General features: G+C 39.1%; 1 protein-coding gene across 1 annotated transcript; it reads right to left on the reverse strand.

Moving 5' to 3' along the window:
• Window positions 1-943: 943 nt before the first annotated feature.
• On the reverse strand, window positions 944-20210 carry mettl23 (methyltransferase 23, arginine). The gene is made up of 5 exons (XM_073026031.1): window positions 20109-20210; window positions 17846-17950; window positions 6940-7177; window positions 5985-6069; window positions 944-3927 (listed from the first exon to the last, which is right to left on the reverse strand). The coding sequence occupies exons 1-5, from the start codon at window positions 20187-20189 to the stop codon at window positions 3753-3755; spliced, it is 684 nt and encodes a 227-aa protein (XP_072882132.1). The 5' UTR covers window positions 20190-20210; the 3' UTR covers window positions 944-3752.
• Between the last annotated feature and the right edge of the window lie 50 nt (window positions 20211-20260).

Below are 20260 nucleotides of genomic sequence, written 5' to 3' on the forward strand. Positions count from 1 at the left end.
TTTGGTCTGCATAATCACTAAAAGCTAACAGTTCAGGCAGACAGGTGTTGTATCTCCAGTATTACATTGTGCTCTACCAAAGGTAAAATGCAGAACTAGAACAGTGGGACCTTTGCATTAGGCAGGATCTCGGGAGAATTAATTGGAACTGTTGTTTTTGGGTAAGTCCACATTAGCTATGTGGAGGGTATTTAAAGACCAACTGCTTGCAGAACAAAAGTATTCCGGTCACAAAGCAGAACTAGGATGGCAAAATAAGAGAACCTTGGCTGTTGAGAGTTGTGATGAATTTAGTCAAGAAAAAGGAAAAGTATGTAAAGCTTCGGGAGCTAGAATCAATCAGAACTCTTGAAGGTTATGAAGAACCCAGAAAAAAAACTCACCAAAGGGAATTGGGAAAGCCTGGAAAGTCCATAAAAAGTCCTTGATAAGTAGGTAAAAAGAGAATCTCAAGACATTCTATACATGCATCAGGAGGATAACTAGTGAGGGGAACATTTGTTTGGATGTGGAGGTCCTTAATGAGTACATCAATATTTACCAAGGAGAAGGACAGTAAAATAAGTGTTGAGAATATTAATTGTTAGGACATTTTTAGTTGAAGGAGGTAGTGTTGGGTCTCTTTAAGAGCATTAAGGTGGACCAGTACGCATTCCTGTCCTAGACTGTTTTATGCTCAAATGCTGCAGTTAACTGCTTTCCTGCAACAGGCTCTGCCAGCTGTAATGGAAGCACTAATTTGAGAAGTGTTATGAAGAATAGGTTTCCAAAAACATCTGGGCCTAAGCATAGAAATTAAAAGCTTGAAACTCAAGCCATATACCCTCCTCCCTTGTGCCCACCTGCAAAATATAACAAACTAATTTTGGTACCACATAATCAGAATATTCTTCCTGATTAGAGGTGACTTTTAGTTAAATAAATGACAAGACACTGAGCATCATTCCAGTTTACTTTTTAATTATTCAGCATATTACATGCATGAGGGCAATCTTATCCCATAAGATTATGCAGTGAAGTAATTAGTTTTCTATTAACAGTAACTTCACAAATCCACCTATATAACTGAAATATATACATGAGAAAATCTGCAGCTGCTGGAAATCCAAAGCAACACACACAAAATGCTGGAGCATTACCTGAAGCTCAAGAAATGGATGTTCATGTCATCAGGTTGGAGGTTACCCGGGCAGAATACAAGGTGTTGCTCCTCCAAGCTGAGTGTGGCCTCGTTATGGCAGAGAGGAGGCTATGGACTGACGTGTCAAAATGAGAATGGGAAGTAGAATTGAAATGGGTGGCCACCAGTAGGCAGATGGAGTATAGCTGCTCGGCAAAGCAGTCTCCCAATCTATGTTGGTTCTTACTGATACACAGGAGGCCGCAATGGGAGCAACTGATACAGTAGATGACCCCAGCAGACACACAGGTGAAGTGGTGCCTCACCTGGATGGACTGGTGGGACCCTGAATGCTAGATGAGGGGGAAGGTGTGGTACTTGTTCAGCTTGCGAAGATAAATGCCAGGAGGGAGATCAGTGGGGAGAGAGAAATGGAGAAGGGAATAGTGTAGGGAGCATTCCCTGCATAAAGTGTGTGAGTATATGTGGGGGTGGGGGGGGAAGAAATCTGCTTGGTGGTGATTGAATCCTGTTGGAGATGGCAGAAATTACAGAGAATTATGTGTTAGGTGTAGAGGCTAGTGGGGTGGTAGATGAGGATGAGAGGAAAACTTGCTGCTGTGGCAGCAGGAGGATGGGTGAGGGCAGATGTGCACGAAATGCAAGAGATGTGGGTGAGGACAGTGATGGTGGAGGATGGAAGCCTTCTTTGAAGAAAGTCATCTCATCAGCTCTGGAACCAGTATCATGGAGCAAAGTCTCAGCCAGCAGGTTTACAAGTAGATGATGTACTATGAATGTAAGGAAGGACAACCCAATGATTGGGTACAAATGCAGACAGAGCAAAGAGTTAAATTGTACCACTGAGGCAAAATTCATAAATACAAAGGATGCAGGACTGAAGGTGTATTTAAATTCATGTAGTATTTGGAATAAGTTGAATAAGCTCGTGGCACAGTTAGAGATTGGTCACTATAATGTTGTGGGCATCAGAGTCGTGGCTGAAAGGAAGTCATAGTTGGGAGCTTAAATTACTTTGTATTGCAAAGCCAGGCAGGAAGGCATAGGTGGTGGTGTGGCTATGTTGCTAAGAGATGGAATTACATCTTTAGAAAGATTAAAAGATTGGGTCAGAGAATATTGAATCTTTGTGGGTGGAGTTCAGAAACTGCAAGAGTTAAAGAAAAAACCATTATGGGAATCATATATGTCTCCAAATAGTAGTCAACAAGTGGGGTTGAGATTGCAAAGGGAGCTGGAAAGGGCATCCAATAAGGCTAATGTCGCAATTGTAATGGAGGTCTTAACTATGCAAGGGGATTGGGAAAATCAGGTTGACGTTGGATCGCATGAGGTAACTTTTTTGATTGCTTATGAGATAGCTTTTTAGAGTAACTTGTGCTTAATCCTACTTGGAAATTGGGTGGTTCACATGCAGGAAAGGGAAGTTAAATTAAGTAATTGGGAACTTGATAAATGGTAGATTGAAATCAAGGCTACACAGATATTTGTTTAAATTCTTAAGAAGCCATCATAAGAAAAACTTACATTAGCCTTTTGTTAATGCTGTTAAATTCAATGTGTTCTGTCATTTTGGAGTTCAGACTTTACACTGGTCAATGGGGCAAGTTTCTTTCTAGTTATTGATGGCAGGGACGCCTTGCTAATTCTAAGGAGAGACACTTCATATAGCAAGATTTCTCCATTGTGCACTACCTGGACCAGTCAAAAAATAAGTTTTCCAACATTCTCAATAAACTGGGGATGACAGTATTTGTGTTTAAAATGTTTTTAATATCACCAAGAATCCATATGGTGATATTGCTACAGGTAGGCAGAATGAGGAGATAAATTCAACAATGTATCAGTTTTAGACAGTGAAATTAACTCTTACTGCAATTAATCGAGATTTATCTTTGTTGCTATGTTTGGGTTAGATGTTTAAATGGAGTAAAATCTCAATTGTTTTGTAATCTAAAGTAGTATTTAAGTACTCTAGTTGTTAGAATAAGTTGTCATGCACTGATCCAGAGATTAACTTTGCTGCCTGTCTCAGACTTGCGCCAGACACAAGCTACATTTAGAATCCATTAAACAAATTATCACTAATAAAAAAACGGATTTTCTAACTGCTGAGGTTGGATCACAATAGTAAAAGGTTACATATGGTTCAGATTTGTAGTGCAACTCGTCCTCCGATCTACATGTATGTAAACTGCTGAAGCAACATAGCTCAGTCCCAACATGCCCAAGACCAGAAAAGGGGCAAGATTGATTACAAACTAGAGCTCTAGTCAATAGGAGCATATAATCATTGCAGGGATTGTTCTGAATTGGAATACTCTGCTTCAATTTATTTAAATCATATTTTATTTATTAAGCCATAATTCCACATCATTCATGTAACTAAGTCTGAACAGGAACTATACAAAATTTATTCCTTACAAAACTATAATTGAAGATGCATTTTGAAATTGCACCTTTTTTTATTGAAATAGCCTTTGTTGATAAAGCAACTTTACTTTGAAAGATGAGATTTTGTTCTTTTAATATCACCCCATGCAAGTAATTGAGGAATAGAGTGGTTGAGATGGAAATGACAATCATCTTAAATACAAGAATGGGAGCGGCTTTAGACTACTGAGGTAATGTTACTCTTTAAACCAATAATCATCATATGAACAGTGTGACTTCCAGGTAGAGCTGATCCAGCAAGATGTTCTTCATCTGCACTGAAAGTTTCTAGCTGAATGTGAATACACTTCAAGTTCCATTTGTACAGCAATGCTTCAATTGACCAATCGGCACTGGAAAATATTTCAAAAGTACAGAAAATTAAAAGTAATGCAAAGCTGATCTTGTTTAAACATGATTAACAATATCAAGAAATGAAGAGTTTGGCAGAAGTTGTAGATGAAATAATTTATATTTAGCTAGATATTGGAACAGTGGAAGTTGGGAATGGTTCAGCTAAGGAATCCAAAGAGTTCAAAGGTACAAAAAGAAAATTAGAGATCACTCACCAAAAACAGAACAGCAAGAAAAAAATAATGCAGAAATATTGAAAATCGCAGGTGCACTTTGAGAAATTCAAATCCGTAAGTTACCTGCAAACACGAGGAAATCTGCAGATGCTGGAAATTCAAACAACACACTGTTGTTTGTGTGTGCAGTAAGTTACCTGGGTTACTTTCACTTTTAAAGTGACAAGAAACAACTTCAAATTGCACTGCTTCGATAATTTATATAATTATGCAAAATAATAAATTGGGAAATTAGATATGGACTGCATTAACTTTCAATGTACATTAACCAGTTTAATTGTTAATGTTTAGATTTCCAAATTACAGCAACTAAATCAAACTTTTTCAAATCTGTGCAAGTATTTAAAATTTTAAATCTATACACCATGTCTTCAAAAAAGACACAAGTCATGTTCTTTTCTCCTTTCCAGCTCACTCTACACTTCACATTCAGCTCAACAGCCAAGCAATTTAAATCTTCAAGCTAAAAGCTGCATTATAATTGTCAATGAATATTGTGGAGAGTTTGTCTGGTTATGTTATAAAATCAATATTTTATTCTTTAATTGTATTGGATTTCAGTTCCTAGTTTTCTACAGTTAATACAATTAAAGGTTTAGATAGTGGACTGAAGTTACTAATGATATGAATACTCCACAGGATAGTAACTTGGCTATAAAGTACAGAAGCTGATTAAGTACTTGGGGAAAAATGGCAAATGGAATATAATGTGAAGGTTTTAAATTGTTCCAAGTTGTTCAGAAAATGGAAAATGTTTTTTAAAGTTAAGATTATAATTTTGTTTAAAGATGCATTTACAAAACCAAAGAGGGATCACAAAGTTGACTTGGCAGGAACATGAAACAATATTGTAAGTAAATGTTACCTTATTTATCTCCAAGGTCTTTTAAGCAAGGCATCTACTGAAAGTACCTTGGCACACCTGCAGTATTTTACATACTTTTCATCCCTACCCAGAGAAGTGCCTCATTTGCTTCGAGGAAAAATAACAAAGATTCATTAGGCTTAAGCTTAATACCTTAGGCCTGTAAGGAAAGATTGAACAGAATGGGCCTTCATTCTATGAATTTGATTGGAATCAGGTGATCTTGAAGTGAAACTGAGGGTTTCATGAGGGTAGTAGCTAGTTAACCTAAAACAGATCATATTACTGGGATGGGTTTTTTTTCCCCCATTGAAAAGATTAGAACTCTGAAATTCTATACATGAGAGCCACATTTGATTTGTCATTTGGGGTAAAAAAGATAGATATTGTTACAGTTTGGAGGATTAAGAAGAACATTCAAGGGGTGGGTGAGGAAGAGGACTTTTAATGTGAGTGGAATTAATGCAGAAATTCAAGAATGTTCTTATGAATGCAGGAACAAGCTTAAGAAAACTGATATGAAAGTATTTTGAAATTAAGGACGGGATCTAAAGTTGTAACTTAAAAAAATTACGCGATTATTTACACAGGAATGTACTTAAATCATATTTTGTATGCTATAAAAACGATAGAATAATGTCTTGTTCAAGGTTAATTTTGGCGTATTCGAAAAAGAAAGCAATGTAAATGCAAGTTCTTCCTGTTGGCTGTTGAATAATGGTGATCAAGCTGTAAACTGACAAAAAGCAAAATTTCCCCAAGTCTCTTGAGACATAACTGAGTGCAAGGAAGAATAGTTTTAAGTATTAGTCAAAACATGAGAATTTCATGCAAATATGCTTTACTATTGATTATAATTACATAGTGAATGCATGTTAAAAACTTATTTATGGATCTAGTTGAAAATGAACATCAAAAGTAAATTCAGCATTTCAAGCAAAAAGTAAAGATTTACCTCCTTTCTTGATAAGTGGTCCAAAATAGTGCATTTGGATTTTTTTGCAACAAGTAGAAAACAGTTGTTAATATATCCTCAAAGTCTGAAAGATCAATTTGAAGGAAATTTAAAAGGTTACACATGTTAATATTTGCTCACATATTCATTAACAAAACAATGAAAAGCTATATCTGGAAGCTTGGCAGTGAATCTTCGTATGAAAATGTATTCATCATCTTAAAAGTTTCACCTGTGCAAGTGAAAATAGTTACAAATCATAACAGCTCATTTCATTGGATTTTACAATACAACTTCAACTGCAGATTTTGTGAATTAAGGCATAAAAGCAAAATTCTTATTTTGACTGAAATATACTCCAATTATTCACCTCATAAAGTTAAAAATAGAGGTTCAATTGCCAAGTGAACAGATTATATGACATCTACAATTGAAAAATTGTCAACTTCCTTTTCAGTCATATTCACTCTTATTATATTTACTGCCATTGCAGCAGGAAAACTATATTTAGTGTCACCCAGACCCTGGCAGCCATTTTTCAGTGAGTATCACTAATCCAAACTTGTACAGTATCAAGACCGAGCTATTCTGTTTTAGAATACACAGCAAGGCAAATAGGTCCTACCAAGTCAAAGAAGATGAATGGGAAGAAGTTATCAAAGCACATTTTATTGCAATTCAGTTGATTTAGCAATGTCATACCCTTCATTTCATTTCAGTCTGTTTATTGTTGCTTTGTTTGGCATCTATTTCATTATTTTCCTTCTAAAGTATTCAAGAATGCTTTTATTTGGAAGTCATTGCAGTTTTGAAGATGAAGCTCATCTCCTGACTGAAATCATAATCTTGTCAAACCTAATTAAAGCCCATATTATGGGCACTGTTTTCTCTGTTAATAGTTTAAATCAGCAATTAAAGTAAGTATATAATAGATTTTGTTAATTTCAATCTTTACCTTCAGGTTCATAGAACACATCAGATCCTAGAATAATGTCTATTTGTGGCAACTGCACCAGATCAGGAGATATTTGTCCCCAGGTTAGACCAATGACAGGCACATCTTCAAGATTGTTGATCTGGCAGCTTCGCTGACAGTTATCCAAGCAATTCTGAAACACTGCACAATCTGATAAAATTACACTAGCACCACATTTTGCTGCAACAATACCGGGTAAGCTTGCACCAGCTCCAATCTAGTTGGGGAAATAAATGATAGAAAGTATTAGAATCATAAGAGATAAGAAGCCCTTTTGTCCGTTATCCATTCCAACTAAGATGCCCATCTGCAAATCCCAATTTCCTGCATTTGACCCACATTATATTTTGTAACTCCAGAAAATGCACAAAAATTTACCAAAGAAATAGTGAGAATTGGAGGAGCAATTCTCCAGAGAGATAGCAGACAACTGCAGGAAACACAAAGTTGTGATAGAACATAGAATAGTACAGCACATTACAGGCCCTTCGGCCCACAATGTTGTGCTGACCCTCAAACCCTGCCTCCCATATAACCCCCTACCTTAAATTCCTCCATATACCTGTCTAGTAGTCTCCATATAGTCTATGATAGTAGGGAATTTTAATTTTCCACATATTGATTGGGACTCCCATACTGTTAAGGTCTAGACAGGTTAGAGTTTGTAAAATGTGTTCAGGAAAATTTTCTAAATCAATATATAGAGGTACCGACTAGAGAGGATGCAATATTAAATTTCCTATTAGGAAACAAGTTAGGACAGGTGATGGAAGTGTGTATAGAGGAACACTTTGGTTCTAGTGACACCATTAGTTTCAACTTGATCACAGCTAAAGATAGATCTGGTCCTCAGGTTGAGGTTCTAAACTGGAAAAAGGTCAATTTGGAAGAAATGAGAAAGGATCTAAAAAGGGTGGATTGGGACAGGTTCTCTGGCAAGGATGTCGTTAGTAAGTGGGAGGCCTTCAAAGGAGAAATTTTGAGAGTGCATAGTTTGTATGTTCCTGTCAGGATTAAAGGCAAAGTGAATTAAGAATAAGGAACCTTGGTTCTCTAGGGATATTGGAATTCTGATAAAGCAGAAGAGAGATTTATGACATGTATAGGAAACGGAGCAAATAAGGTACTTGTATAAAAAGTGCAAAAAAATACTTAAAAGAAATTAGGAGGGCTAAAAGAAGACATGACGTAGCTTTGGCAGTCAAGGTGAAGGATAATCCAAAGGTATATTAAGAACAAGAGGATAGTAAGGAATAAAATTAGTCCTCTTGAAGATCAGAATGGTCAGCTATGTATGGAACCAAAAGAAATGGGGAAGATCTTAAATGGGTTTTTTGCGTCTGTATTTACTAAGGAAACTGGCATGGAGTCAATAGAAATAAGGCAAACAAGTAGTGAGGTCATGGAACCTATACAGATTAAAGAGGAGGAGGTGCTTGCTATCTTGAGGCAATTCAGAGTTGATAAATCCCCAGGACCTGACAGGGTATTTCCTCGGATCTTGAAGGAGACTAGTGTTGAAATTGCAGGGGCCCTGGCAGATATATTTAAAATGTCGGTATCTATGGGTGAGGTGTCGGAGGATTAGAGGATAGCTCATATTGTTCCGTTGTTTAAAAAGCTCTAAAAGTAATCTGGGAAATTATAGGCCAGTAAGTTTGACATCGGTAGTAGGTAAGTTATTGGAAAGAATACTAAGAGATAGGATCTACAAGTATTTAGATAGACGGGAACATATTAGGGAGAGTCAACATGGCTTTGTGTGTGGTAGGTCATGTTTAACAAATCTGTTAGAGTTTTTTGAGGCGGTTACAAGGAAAGTGGATGAAGGAAAGGCAGTGGATGTTGTCTACATGGACTTAAGTAAGGCCTTAGACAAGGTCCTGCATGGGAGGTTGGGAAGATTCAATCGCTGGGTATACATGGTGAGGTAGTAAATTGGATTAGATGTTGGCTCAATGGGAGAAGTCAGAGTGGTAGTGGAGGATTGCTTCTCTGAGTGTAAGCCTGTGACTACTGGTGTGCCACAGGGATCAGTGCTGAGTCCATTGTTATTTGTCATCTATATCAATGATCTGGATGATAATGTGGTAAATTGGATCAGCAAATTTGCCGATGATACAAAGATTGGAGGTGTAGTGGACAGTGAGGAAGGTTTTCTAAGCTTGCAGAGGGATTTGGACTAGCTGGAAAAATGGGCTGAAAAATGGCAGATGGAGTTTAATACAGACAAGTGTGAGGTATTGCACTTTGGAAGGAAAAACCAAGGTAGAACATACAAGGTAAGTGGTAGGGCACTGAGGAGTGCAGTCGAATAGAGGGATCTGGAAATACAGATACAAAATGCCCTAAAAGTGGTGTCACAGATAGGGTAGTAAATAGAGCTTTTGGTGCATTGGCCTTTATAAATCAAAGTATTGAGTATAAGAGCTGGAATGTTATGGTGAGGTTGTATAAGGTGTTTTAGGCCGAATTTGGAGTATTGTGTGCAGTTTTGGTCACCTAATTACAGGAAGGATATTAATAAGGTTGAAAGAGTGCAGAGAAGGTTTACAAGGATGTTGCCGGGACTTGAGAAACTGAGTTACAGAGAAAGGTTGAATAGGTTAGGACTTTATTCCTTGGAGCGTAGAAGAATGAGGGGAGATTTGATAGGGGTATATAAAACTATGATGGGTATAGATAGAATGAATACAAGCAGGCTTTTTCCACTGAGGCTAGGGGAGAAAAAAACCAGAGGACATGGGTTAAGAGTGAAGGCAGAAATGTTTAAAGGGAACATGGTGGGGGGGGGGGGGGGACTTCTTCACACAGAGAGTGGTGGGAGTGTGGAATGAGCTGCCAGATGAAGTGGTAAATGTGGGCTCACTTTTAACATTTAAGAAAAACTTGGACAGGTACATGGATGAGAGGTGTATGGAGGGATATGGTCCAGGTGCAGGTCAGTGGGACTTGGCAGAAAAATGGTTCGGCACAGCCAAGAAGGGCCAAAAGGCCTGTTTCTGTGCTGTAATGTTCTATGATTCTAGGAGTCCAGGGATACTCATGGAATTTTACTATAGTGAGGTGCTCACATATGACGTATGCCAAATAAAATACTTGTACATATAATCCATAATGAATTACATAAAGAACAGAGCGCTTAATATATTTACAATATTACTGTAATAGTAAATACACTATTCCCAGTTCAGCTACAAATAGAATGTATTTTAACTCAATAATATAATATATTCCTCTCTAGTTATATCTCTATTAGACAAACACTGCTTAAACAATTGTACTTTTCATGTCTTTATTGAACACATTGTTCAAACATTCATAGTCCAGGCTGGAAAATGTATGTGAAGCCTAGTATTTAATAACAGATAGAACCTCCTTTAGCAGTAATAACCTCCATGAAATGTATCCTGTAGCTGCTGATTAGACTTGCACAACAGAGAGGTGGAATTCCTCCATACCAAACTTATACTTCATTAATGTTTCTGGGATACCTTGCATGAACAGCCCTCTTCAGGTTATGCCACAGCATCTCAGTTGGGTTAAGCTCTGTACTCTGACTTGGCCATTCCAAAACATAAATTTTCTTCTTTTTAAACCAATCTGTTGATTTGTTCGTGTTTTGGATCAGTGTCTTGTTGCACCATCCAACTTATATTAAGCTTCAGGTGACAGACTGCTACCCTGATAATCTCCTGTAAAATATTTTGCTACAATTTTGAATTAATTGTTCCCCCAATGAGACCAAACTGTTCTGGCTCTGAGGTCGCAAAGCAGCACCAAACCATAATGCTCCTTTCACTATGCTTCACAGTTGGGATGAGGTTTTGGTGTCGCCATTTTTGCTCCAAACATAGCGGTGTGCATTTCTGCCAAAAAGTTCAACTTCTGACTCATCTGATTACAGAATATTGTCCCAGAGCATTGTAGAACATCCAGGTAGTCTTTTACAAACTTGAGACATGCAGCAGTGAATTTTATTTTTGGTGAGCAGTGGTTTCCTTCATGATATTCTGTGCTGTCCTTCCATGAACACCATTCTTGTTCAGTGTTTTTCTTATAGAAGGTACATGAACAGAGATTTCTGCAGGTCTTTTTCTGTTACACTTGGGTTCTTTTTCACCTCATTCAACAGTGCTCGTGCTCTTGGTGTAATCTTTGCAGGGCACCCTCTCCTAGGGAGGACTGCAAAAGTACTGAATTTCCAACATTTGTAGACAATTTCTCTTAACTTTAGACTGATGAACACAGGTCTTTAGAAATGCTTTCATAGACTTTTCTAGCTTCATGCATCGCTACAGTTACTCTTCTAAGGTCATTTGTAAGTTGCTTTGATTGAGGAGTGGTGCACATAAACGGATCTTTCTTGAGAAGAGCAGGCTCTGTCAGTAACCTGGCTTTGTGTGTCTTTTATAGGGCCGGGCACATCTACAGCCACACCTCCAATCTCATCTTAGTGATTGGAACACCTGATTCCAAATAGCTTTTATCGAAGGCATTACCCCAGAGGTTCACATGCTTTTTTGTACCTCAACTGATTGTTTAAATGGTATACTCAGTATTGACGAGAAGTAGTACAATTGTTTGTGTGTTATTAGTTTAGGCAGATTGTGTTTCTATCTATTATTGTGACTTAGATGAAGACCAGACCACATTTTATGAGTAGTTAAAGCAGAAAACTAAGTAATTGTAAAGGGTTCACAAACTTTTTTAACAATTGTAACTGCTATACAGTATAGACATCAAAAGCATAGTAAATTCTAAATTGTCCCACTCAGGCCTAAAGATTTAATCACCTTGGAGGATGTCTTAGTTTTGTGGGATAAAGTCTTTAATGACTGGGTGGGAGGGGGGGGGGGGGGGTTCCCACTCTGTATGGCAGCTGACATTTGTGGCTATGAACAATCTCAGTTTCAGAAGCCTCCTCCACTGCTTTGTCCGTTGTCATTTCTTCCCGATCTATAATATTGAGTTCAAGCAGTGGTGCACAGCGGCCAGGTTTGGCAGGAACTGGTTGTAGTAATTGACAAATCCTAAAAATGACAACAACTGTGGTATGTCCTTTGGTCTTGGGGAATCCACTACTGCTTGAATTTTCTCAGCATACTTGTGTAATTCTTGTGTGTCAGTCATGTGACCACAGAAATTAATGCTGGATTTAAAGAATTCACATTTGTCATGTTCTCTGAGCCCAAAATCTTTTATACTTTTTCACCGTCTTGAGATTTTGGGAGATGCTCCTTTGCATCCTTACTGGTAACAATGATGTCATCCATTTAACACTGAGTGTCTGGGCAGCCTTGTAGCCCCTGATCCATAGCTTTCTGTCAGAGTGTAGGTGCAGATGCTACTCCAAAAATAAGCCTATTATAGCAATAAAGCCTTTTGTGAGTGTTACAGTGAGAAACACTTAGGACTCTGCTTCCACCTCCACCTGTAGGTAGCCCTCAGCTAAGTCCACTTTACTTAAAGGTTTACAAATATACCCTCTATCCTGGGCAGAGGATATGGATCTACTTTCAGTACTGAATTGATGGCAACATTAAATTCACCACAGATCATGATGGACCCATTCTTCTTGACTACTGGGACAACTGGCATTGGCTCTAGTCAACCATGGAAAGAATTTCTTCAGACTCCATGCAATCTAGCTCACTGTCTATTTTATCACTGATGGTGTTGGGAACCATACGGGCTTTGTTAATCTTTGGTGTGGCATCTTCATTTAATACTATTTTACATTTGACATGTTTAAATTTTCCAATGCCATCTTTGAACACTGCTGTGGCATCATACAGTATACCTTTCTTAATTTGCTTTCAATTGATTATTGCAAGCAATTTGCAATGCAAATGGTGGATGGATCTCAAATCAAATTGTAGTTGTCTCAGCCAATCATAGCCTTAATGATGACCCTCCTCTTTTTACCACATAAGCTCAAAGATAGCTTGTTGGTCGTTGTATTTCACTGTTATGAATGTGATTCCTACAGTGGTTATCTTTGTTCTTAATTAGATATCTGCGGACTTCTGTTTATTATCTTTGAAATGCTATTCAAACTCATTTTGTGAAGTAAATGAAACAGTAGAGCCAGAGTCCCAATTCCATTTTAATTAATTTGCTGTTCAGTTCTGGCATAAACCATATTGCTTCTCTTATATTAGTTTTCACATTGTAATCTTGAATTTGTTTAATTGTCATTCAACCATAAATGAATATCCATGAATACAGCCAAATGAAACAGCGTTACTCTGGAGCCAAGGTGCAAACCACAGAACCAAGTCATACACAGCACAAGGCACATATAACGCACATAAGGTAGCAAGAACACAAGATAGATATTGGTAAAATACAGTAACATAAATATAGTCCAAGATCCCAAATCCATGAATGTTCAGCAGTCTGCAGTCAAACTCAATATTCCTTGTCTTCTGCCAAGCAAACACTGGAGGCAGCACAAACTCCAGCTTGGATGCTGCATCACACTGCCCTCAGCACTCTGCTGCAGCACATTGACTTCAGAGGTTACAGTGGACATTGATAGGATGCAAAACTGGGCTGAGAAGTGGCAGATGGAGTTCAACCCAGATAAGTGTGAAGTGGTTCATTTTGGTAGGTCGAATATGATGGCAGAATATAGTATTAATGGTAAGACTCTTGGCAGTGTGGACGATCAGAGGGATCTTGGAGTCCGAGTCCATAGGACGCTTAAAGCAGCTGTGCAGGTTGACTCTGTGGTTAAGAAGGCATATGGTGTATTGGCCTTCATCAATCGTGGAATTGAATTTAGGAGCCAAGAGGTAATGTTGCAGCTATATAGGACCCTGGTCAGACCCCACTTGGAGTACTGTGCTCAGTTCTGGTTGCCTCACTACAGGAAGGATGTGGAAGCCATAGAAAGGGTGCAGAAGAGATTTACAAGGATGTTGCCTGGATTGGGGAGTGTGCCTCATGAGAATAGGTTGAGTGAACTCGGCCTTTTCTCCTTGGAGCTACAGAGGATGAGAGGTGACCTGATGGAGGTGGGTATAAGATGCTGAGAGGCTTTGATCGTGTGGATAGTCAGGGGCTTTTCCCCAGGGCTGAAATGGTTGCCACAAGAGGACACAGGTTTAAGGTGCTGGGGAGTAGGTACAGAGGAGACGTCAGGAATAAGTTTTTTTACTCAGAGTGGTGAGTGCATGGAATAGGCTGCCGGCAACGGTGGTGGAGGCGGATACGATAGGATCTTTTAAGAGACTTTTAGATAGGTACATGGAGCTTAGTAAAATAGAGGGCAATAGGTAAGCCTAGTAATTTCTAAGGTCGGGACATGTTCAGCACAACTTTGTGGGCTGAAGGGCCTGTATTGTGCTGTAGGTTTTTTCTGTTTCTATGACTCCAAGGTTTCTTTCCTAGGCGGCTGTAAACAGGCGACATCGTGGCTTCCTAATTCTGTCCCTCTCATCATTATCAGATATTTCATCAACAGCATGGCAATTAGTTCTCTTTTTGAAACTGCAAATTCATTTTTAATGTTTATCTCTTTCCTGTACAGTCCACTAATTTTACCTGTTCGACACACTCTTTGTACATGTCCTACTTTGTTGAATTTTCAGCAAGTTTTACCTTTAAACCTGCATTGATGTGAACCTCCACAACAGTAACACAATTTGTTTGGGCAGGCAGATTTCTGTTTAGACACTGCAATTTTGTTCACACTCATTTTCGTTCCTAATTGCACCTCTGCTGCTTCCATTCATACAGCGATTTTAATTGTTCTTTTAAATAGCAGTCGTGCTTCAGTTAGATATTTTTGAATGCTTTCTTGTAAGATTCTAGAAATTAAATGATCTCTCGGTGCATCATTAAGCCTATCACTGAAATGACAATGCTTGGACAGTTTCTTCAATTCAGCCATATAAGCTGAAATAGACTCCCCTTTTGATATCAGCAAAGCTCATAAATTCTATAACTGTACTTGCCTGTACCACCACCTCTCATTTCTTCTTCTAAATACACACCACCTTCTAAGTGAAAGACCTGCTCCTCAGATCTGTGAATATTTTCACTCTCACCTTATACCTATGCCCTTGAATGTTAAACCCCTCCCCCCTTGGATATAAACCTTCATAAGGTTACCTCTCAGCCTTCTGATTTCAACTGAGAACAAAGTAGCCTTGAAATTAGAGCACTCCTTTCCAGGCAACATCCTGGTGCATCTGCTTCTGCACTCTTTCTAGTATTACCACATCCTTCCGGTGTTGACCAGAATTGTACAGAATATTCCAAATGTGGCTGAATATTTGTCTTGTACAGCTGCAATGTGATGTCTCAATTCTTGTACTCTATCCCTGCCACATCACAACTCTATCCATCTGTGTCACAGTCTTCAGCTAACCGTAAACTTGCCACCACAGATCTTTCTGTTGAATGTTAAGGTCCCTGCTATTTACTGTGTATGTCTGGACAGCATTAGAAGACCAATATTTATTGCCTCACACTTGTCTGAACGAAATGCCATCTGACACCACTTCACCTAGCTTTCCAACTAATTTATATCCCATATTCTTCAGCAACCACAACTCCATCAATTTAGGTGTCATAATCAAACCAGATATTCTTATCCAAATCAATTAATAGATGAGTAAGAAAGATCCTAGCAGTACATTACTTGTTACAACGTCGTCAGAAAAATTCTCCCTGACATTTTACTTACCATCACCCAAACCAATATCAGCGTACATTCTCTTAATTCTATCCTCCCCCTTGGTGAATGCTGACACTAAGTATTCATTCAGCACACCACACATTTTCCCTGACTACACACAAAAGACTATCCTTTTCATCCATGAGGGACCTACTCTCATTAGCTATTCTCTTGCTTCTCATACTTTAATAGTGTTCTGAAATCTCTTAATTTTGTTGGCCAGGGCATTTCAAAACTCACATTTGCCCTTGTATCTCCTACAGTACATCTTCTATAAAGCATTAAGAGGACTCATTGGATAACAATTTCCTATATTTGACGTACAGTTCCTTCTTCCTGATCACCTCAATTTCTTTTGTTAATTAAGGTTCTCTCATCTTACTCTCTTTGCTTCTTAGCCATACAGGGACACAGTGACTTTGAACTCATACTATTTCACTTTTAAAATGCCTTGTACTTACTGGATTTTGTTTTTCCCCCAGTCAGTACCAATGTACTTTTGCCATGTTCTGTCTCACAGCATTTAAGTCAGCCTTCCCCCAATTTAACTGCTCAATTCCAAGACCCACCAAGAAGGCTGCATGGCTCTTTGCATTAATAATTTATTTGCAAATTAAATTAAAAATCAGCCAATAAGCAAAGGAAAATCAGATTTATTATCACTGGCATGTGACGTGAAATTTGTTAACTTAGCAGCAGGTGTTCCATGCAAGACATAGAAGAGAAAAAATAAAAATAATAATAAATCAATTACAGTATACATATATTGAATAGATTATAAAAACGTGCAAATAACAGAAATACTGTATATGAAGAAAAAGTGGGTAGTGTCCAAGATTTCAATGTGCATTTAGCAATTGGATGGCAGAGGGGAAGAAGCTGTTCCTGAATCGCTGAGTGTGTGCCTTCAGACTTCTGTACCTCCTACCTGATAGTAACAGTGAGAAAAGGGTATGCCCTGGGTGCTAGAGGTCCTTAATAATGGACGCTGCTTTTCTGAGACACAGCTCCCTGAAGATGTCCTGGGTACTTTGTAGACTGGTACCCAAGATGAAGCTGACTAGATTTACAACCCTCTGCAGCTTCTTTCGGTCCTGTTCAGTAGCCCCCCCCCCCCTCCCCCCAACCTACCATAACAGACAGTGATGCAGCCTGTCAGAATGCTCTCCACGGTACATCTATAGAAGTTATTGAGTGTATTTGTTGACATGCCAAATCTCTTCAAACTCCTAATGAAGTATAGCCGCTGTCTTGCCTTCTTTACAACTACATCGATATGTTCAGACCAGGTTAGATCCTCAAGAGATCTTGACTCCCAGGAACTTGAAACTGCTCACTTTCTCCACTTCTGATTCTTCTATGATTGGTATGCGTTCCTTCATCTTACCCTTCCTAACGTCCACAATCAGCTCTTTCGTCTTACTGATGTTGAGTGCCATGTTGTTGCTGCGGCACCACTCCACTAGTTGGCATATTTTACTCCTGTACGCCCTCTCATCACCATCTGATATTCTACCAACAATGGTTGTATTGTAGCAAATTTATAGATGGTATTTGAGCTGTGCCGAGCCACAAAGTCATGTGTATATAGAGAGTAGAGCAGTGGGCTAAGCACACACCCCTGAGGTGCACCAGGATTGATCCTCAGCGATGAGGATATGTTTCCACCAATCCGCACAGATTGTGCTCTTCTGGTTAGGAGGTCGAAGATCCAATTGCAGAGGGAGGTACAGAGGCCCAGGTTCTGCAACTTCTCAATCAGGATTGTGGAAATGATGGTATGAAATGCTGAGCTATAGTCGATAAACATCCTGACATAGGTGTACAATAAAGTAAAAATAAACTAAAATGGAAATAAACCAAATCACATAAAATTTAACAAATTTAAGAATTTAGTAATAATTTTAAACAATCAACCGTATAATACTTTTTGACTTCTTGAACTGATTCATAACCAGCTAATTTTTGCTGAAACTTCAAAATTACTCAGTTTCATAATATTTTTTCTTAAGAAACTTAGATCTTAACAGGGGCACATGATAAAATATCAATCATGTATTAGGAACTTAGCTAATTCAACAAATATCTGAGGTTATTCATATGAATAAAATTTTGTAGCATTAGCAAAGTAAATTTGCAACTTTTCCATGTAGAAATAGTTAAGGTTTCAGGATTTTTTGATTTATCTGCTTTTACCTCTAATATGGTGTTTCCTTTGACTTTGCTTTTGTTAAACCACACATATTGCGCCAGAACCACTGAACATGGCCATATGTACAAGCCATATTGAGGATCGAGTACCTGAAGATACAAATCGTCATATTTTTATCACATCTTTAAGGTGATCATTTTTAAAGACAATTTACAGGTGCATTGATCAGCCAAATTTGACAACCCAGAGGAATGGATTAAAACAAGCAACTACTTTGTAAAATATTGTTAAATCAGACTCAGAAGATGTGGAAAGGTGAGCATTATAAATGAATTCGTTGAACCTATAAGCACAAGAGATTCTGCAGATTCTGAAAATTTTGTTTCGTGGTCAAATCCCATTGAAGATAACATAAGTTTTGGAGAATGATGTGCTGGATGTGGAAGCTCCTTGGGTGGTAGGTCTGGACAAGAAGTCTATCCCCATTAAGGCTGGGGAAGATGGAGTAAGGGCAGGTGTCTGGGAAATGGAGAAGATGCAGGTGAGGAATAATGGAGGAAGGGAAACCACGTTCTTTAAAGGAGATCTGATCTGGGAAGAAAAGCCTCGTATGAACAGATGGAGTGGGGACAAAGTAACTGAGAAAAGGGAATGGCATTTTTACAGGTGACAGGATGGGAAGAAGTATAATCAAGATAGCTGTGAAAACTGGTAAATTTATAAAAGATATTGGTAGACAGTTTGTCCCCAGAAACAGGGACAGGGAAACTGAGAAAGGGTAGAGAGGCATCAGAATGGATCAAGTCCTAAGTTCTAGATTTTATGCTTGCTGAAGGTATGATTTTCAATCTTGGATCGAAACAAAATGGCAGACACTGGTCATTAAAATGTGATGACAAAATGTGGAGTTTGTAAAGAATTGAGAAAAATGGAGGAGAATGGGGAAACAATGTCACTGTGGGTACGGATATGGCAAGGGAGAAGGTGCAAAAGGGATTCAGATTTATTTATCACATGCATGTTGGAACAGTGAAATGAACTGTTTGTGTTAACAACCAACACATTCATGGATGTGCTGGGGCAGCCTGCAAGTGTCACCATACATTACAGCACCAACATAGCACGCTGACAATGCTCAGCAACAAAATAACAGCAGCAACAGCAAAATAATCCCCTTTCTCATCTTTTCAATTACCCACATTCTTTTGGCCCTAGACTCTCAGATACCTTATCTCTAACCTCCAGCCCGTGGCCCGGACTCTCAGACATGATTACCCCAGGACTCGCTGATCCTTCAAACCTCAGGCCCCATCCCCAGGACTTGCTGATCACAGGAATTTGGTTCATTCTTACTGCACTCATCTAAAATTCTCTTTCTCCTTCATTTAACTTTAGTGTTGCATTTATTCATCAACAATGTATAGATTCAACAAGATTCATTCCGAAAACAGATTTGACAGAAAAAGGATTAGGTCTGTATCTTAAGATCACAGGAATAAGAAGTGAGAGAGGAAGGGTAGGAAAGAAAATGTGTCAGATCATAAGATATAAGAGCAAGATTAGGTCTTTTGGTCCATTGAGTCTGCTGCTACATCCCAGGGTGACAGTAACTGAGGAGGGTGAGGAACGGAAGCAGGGTGCAAGGAGCCTGTTAAAACCCAGTGACAAGTGTGTGTGCATGGAGGGCAGGTGTGTGTAGAGAGGTGGGACATTGTTGGAGGGGAAAGGGCAGAGGTATGGGTAAGGAGGTCAGCTTTGATTTACGTGTACATGAACGGAGCCATGTATGCATGTGAAGGGACTGTCTGCTGTGGGTGTGTAGATGAGGTAGGCTCCGCTGTGGCAGCGTGGATGGGGAGTGGCTCTGCTATGGGTGTGTGTGGAGTTAAAGGATGGAGCTGCTCTGCCGTTCGCCAGGAGGGGGCTATGGAGGGAAATAAACAGTCGACGTTTCGAGCCGAAACCGTCCACCTCTGCAGAGGGAAGGAGCCGGTCAGCACGTGTTGGCTGCTGCACTGACGATAACTTCCCCTCATGCCGAGGCATTTAAAAAAAACAGGTTAGTTTCAAAGGTACATTAATGTCGGAGAAATGTATACAATATACATTCTGGAATGTTTTTTTCTTCGCAACCATCCACGAAAACAGAGGAGTGCCCCAAAGAATGGATGGCAGTTAAATGTTAGAACCCCAAAGTCCCCCCTCATTGGGGCGCAGTGTCCAATGCGGGAGAAAGAGAGAGCAGGAGCTCTGAATTGCACTCCATTAAAAAGGACCATGAATGTTCAACTCGGGATGTTAGCCCACCTCGGGAATGCGAACCTCCAGAGACTCGGGACCATCGGCAAACGAAAACCGCCTCACGCTGACGGAGCCCGGGCCGCTCATGACATCATTACCTTTACCACGGGCCGGCCGGAGGCGGGGTTCGCTCGCGTCGTCATTAGACCGACACGCGG

The sequence above is a fragment of the Hemitrygon akajei genome, chromosome 22 (assembly GCF_048418815.1).
Source record: "Hemitrygon akajei chromosome 22, sHemAka1.3, whole genome shotgun sequence".
Taxonomy (NCBI): domain Eukaryota; kingdom Metazoa; phylum Chordata; class Chondrichthyes; order Myliobatiformes; family Dasyatidae; genus Hemitrygon; species Hemitrygon akajei.

Coding starts and splice junctions, on each gene's coding strand:
- mettl23 (XM_073026031.1), bottom strand. CDS start 20,189: ATGAGCGGCCCGGGCTCCGTCAGCGTGAGGCGGTTTTCGTTTGCCGAT. Junction 7,178..17,845: donor AAGGAAACACCATATTAGAG/GTAAAAGCAGAT, acceptor TTCCCCAACTAG/ATTGGAGCTGGTGCAAGCTT. Junction 6,070..6,939: donor TGTGTTCTATGAACCTGAAG/GTAAAGATTGAA, acceptor TTGATCTTTCAG/ACTTTGAGGATATATTAACA.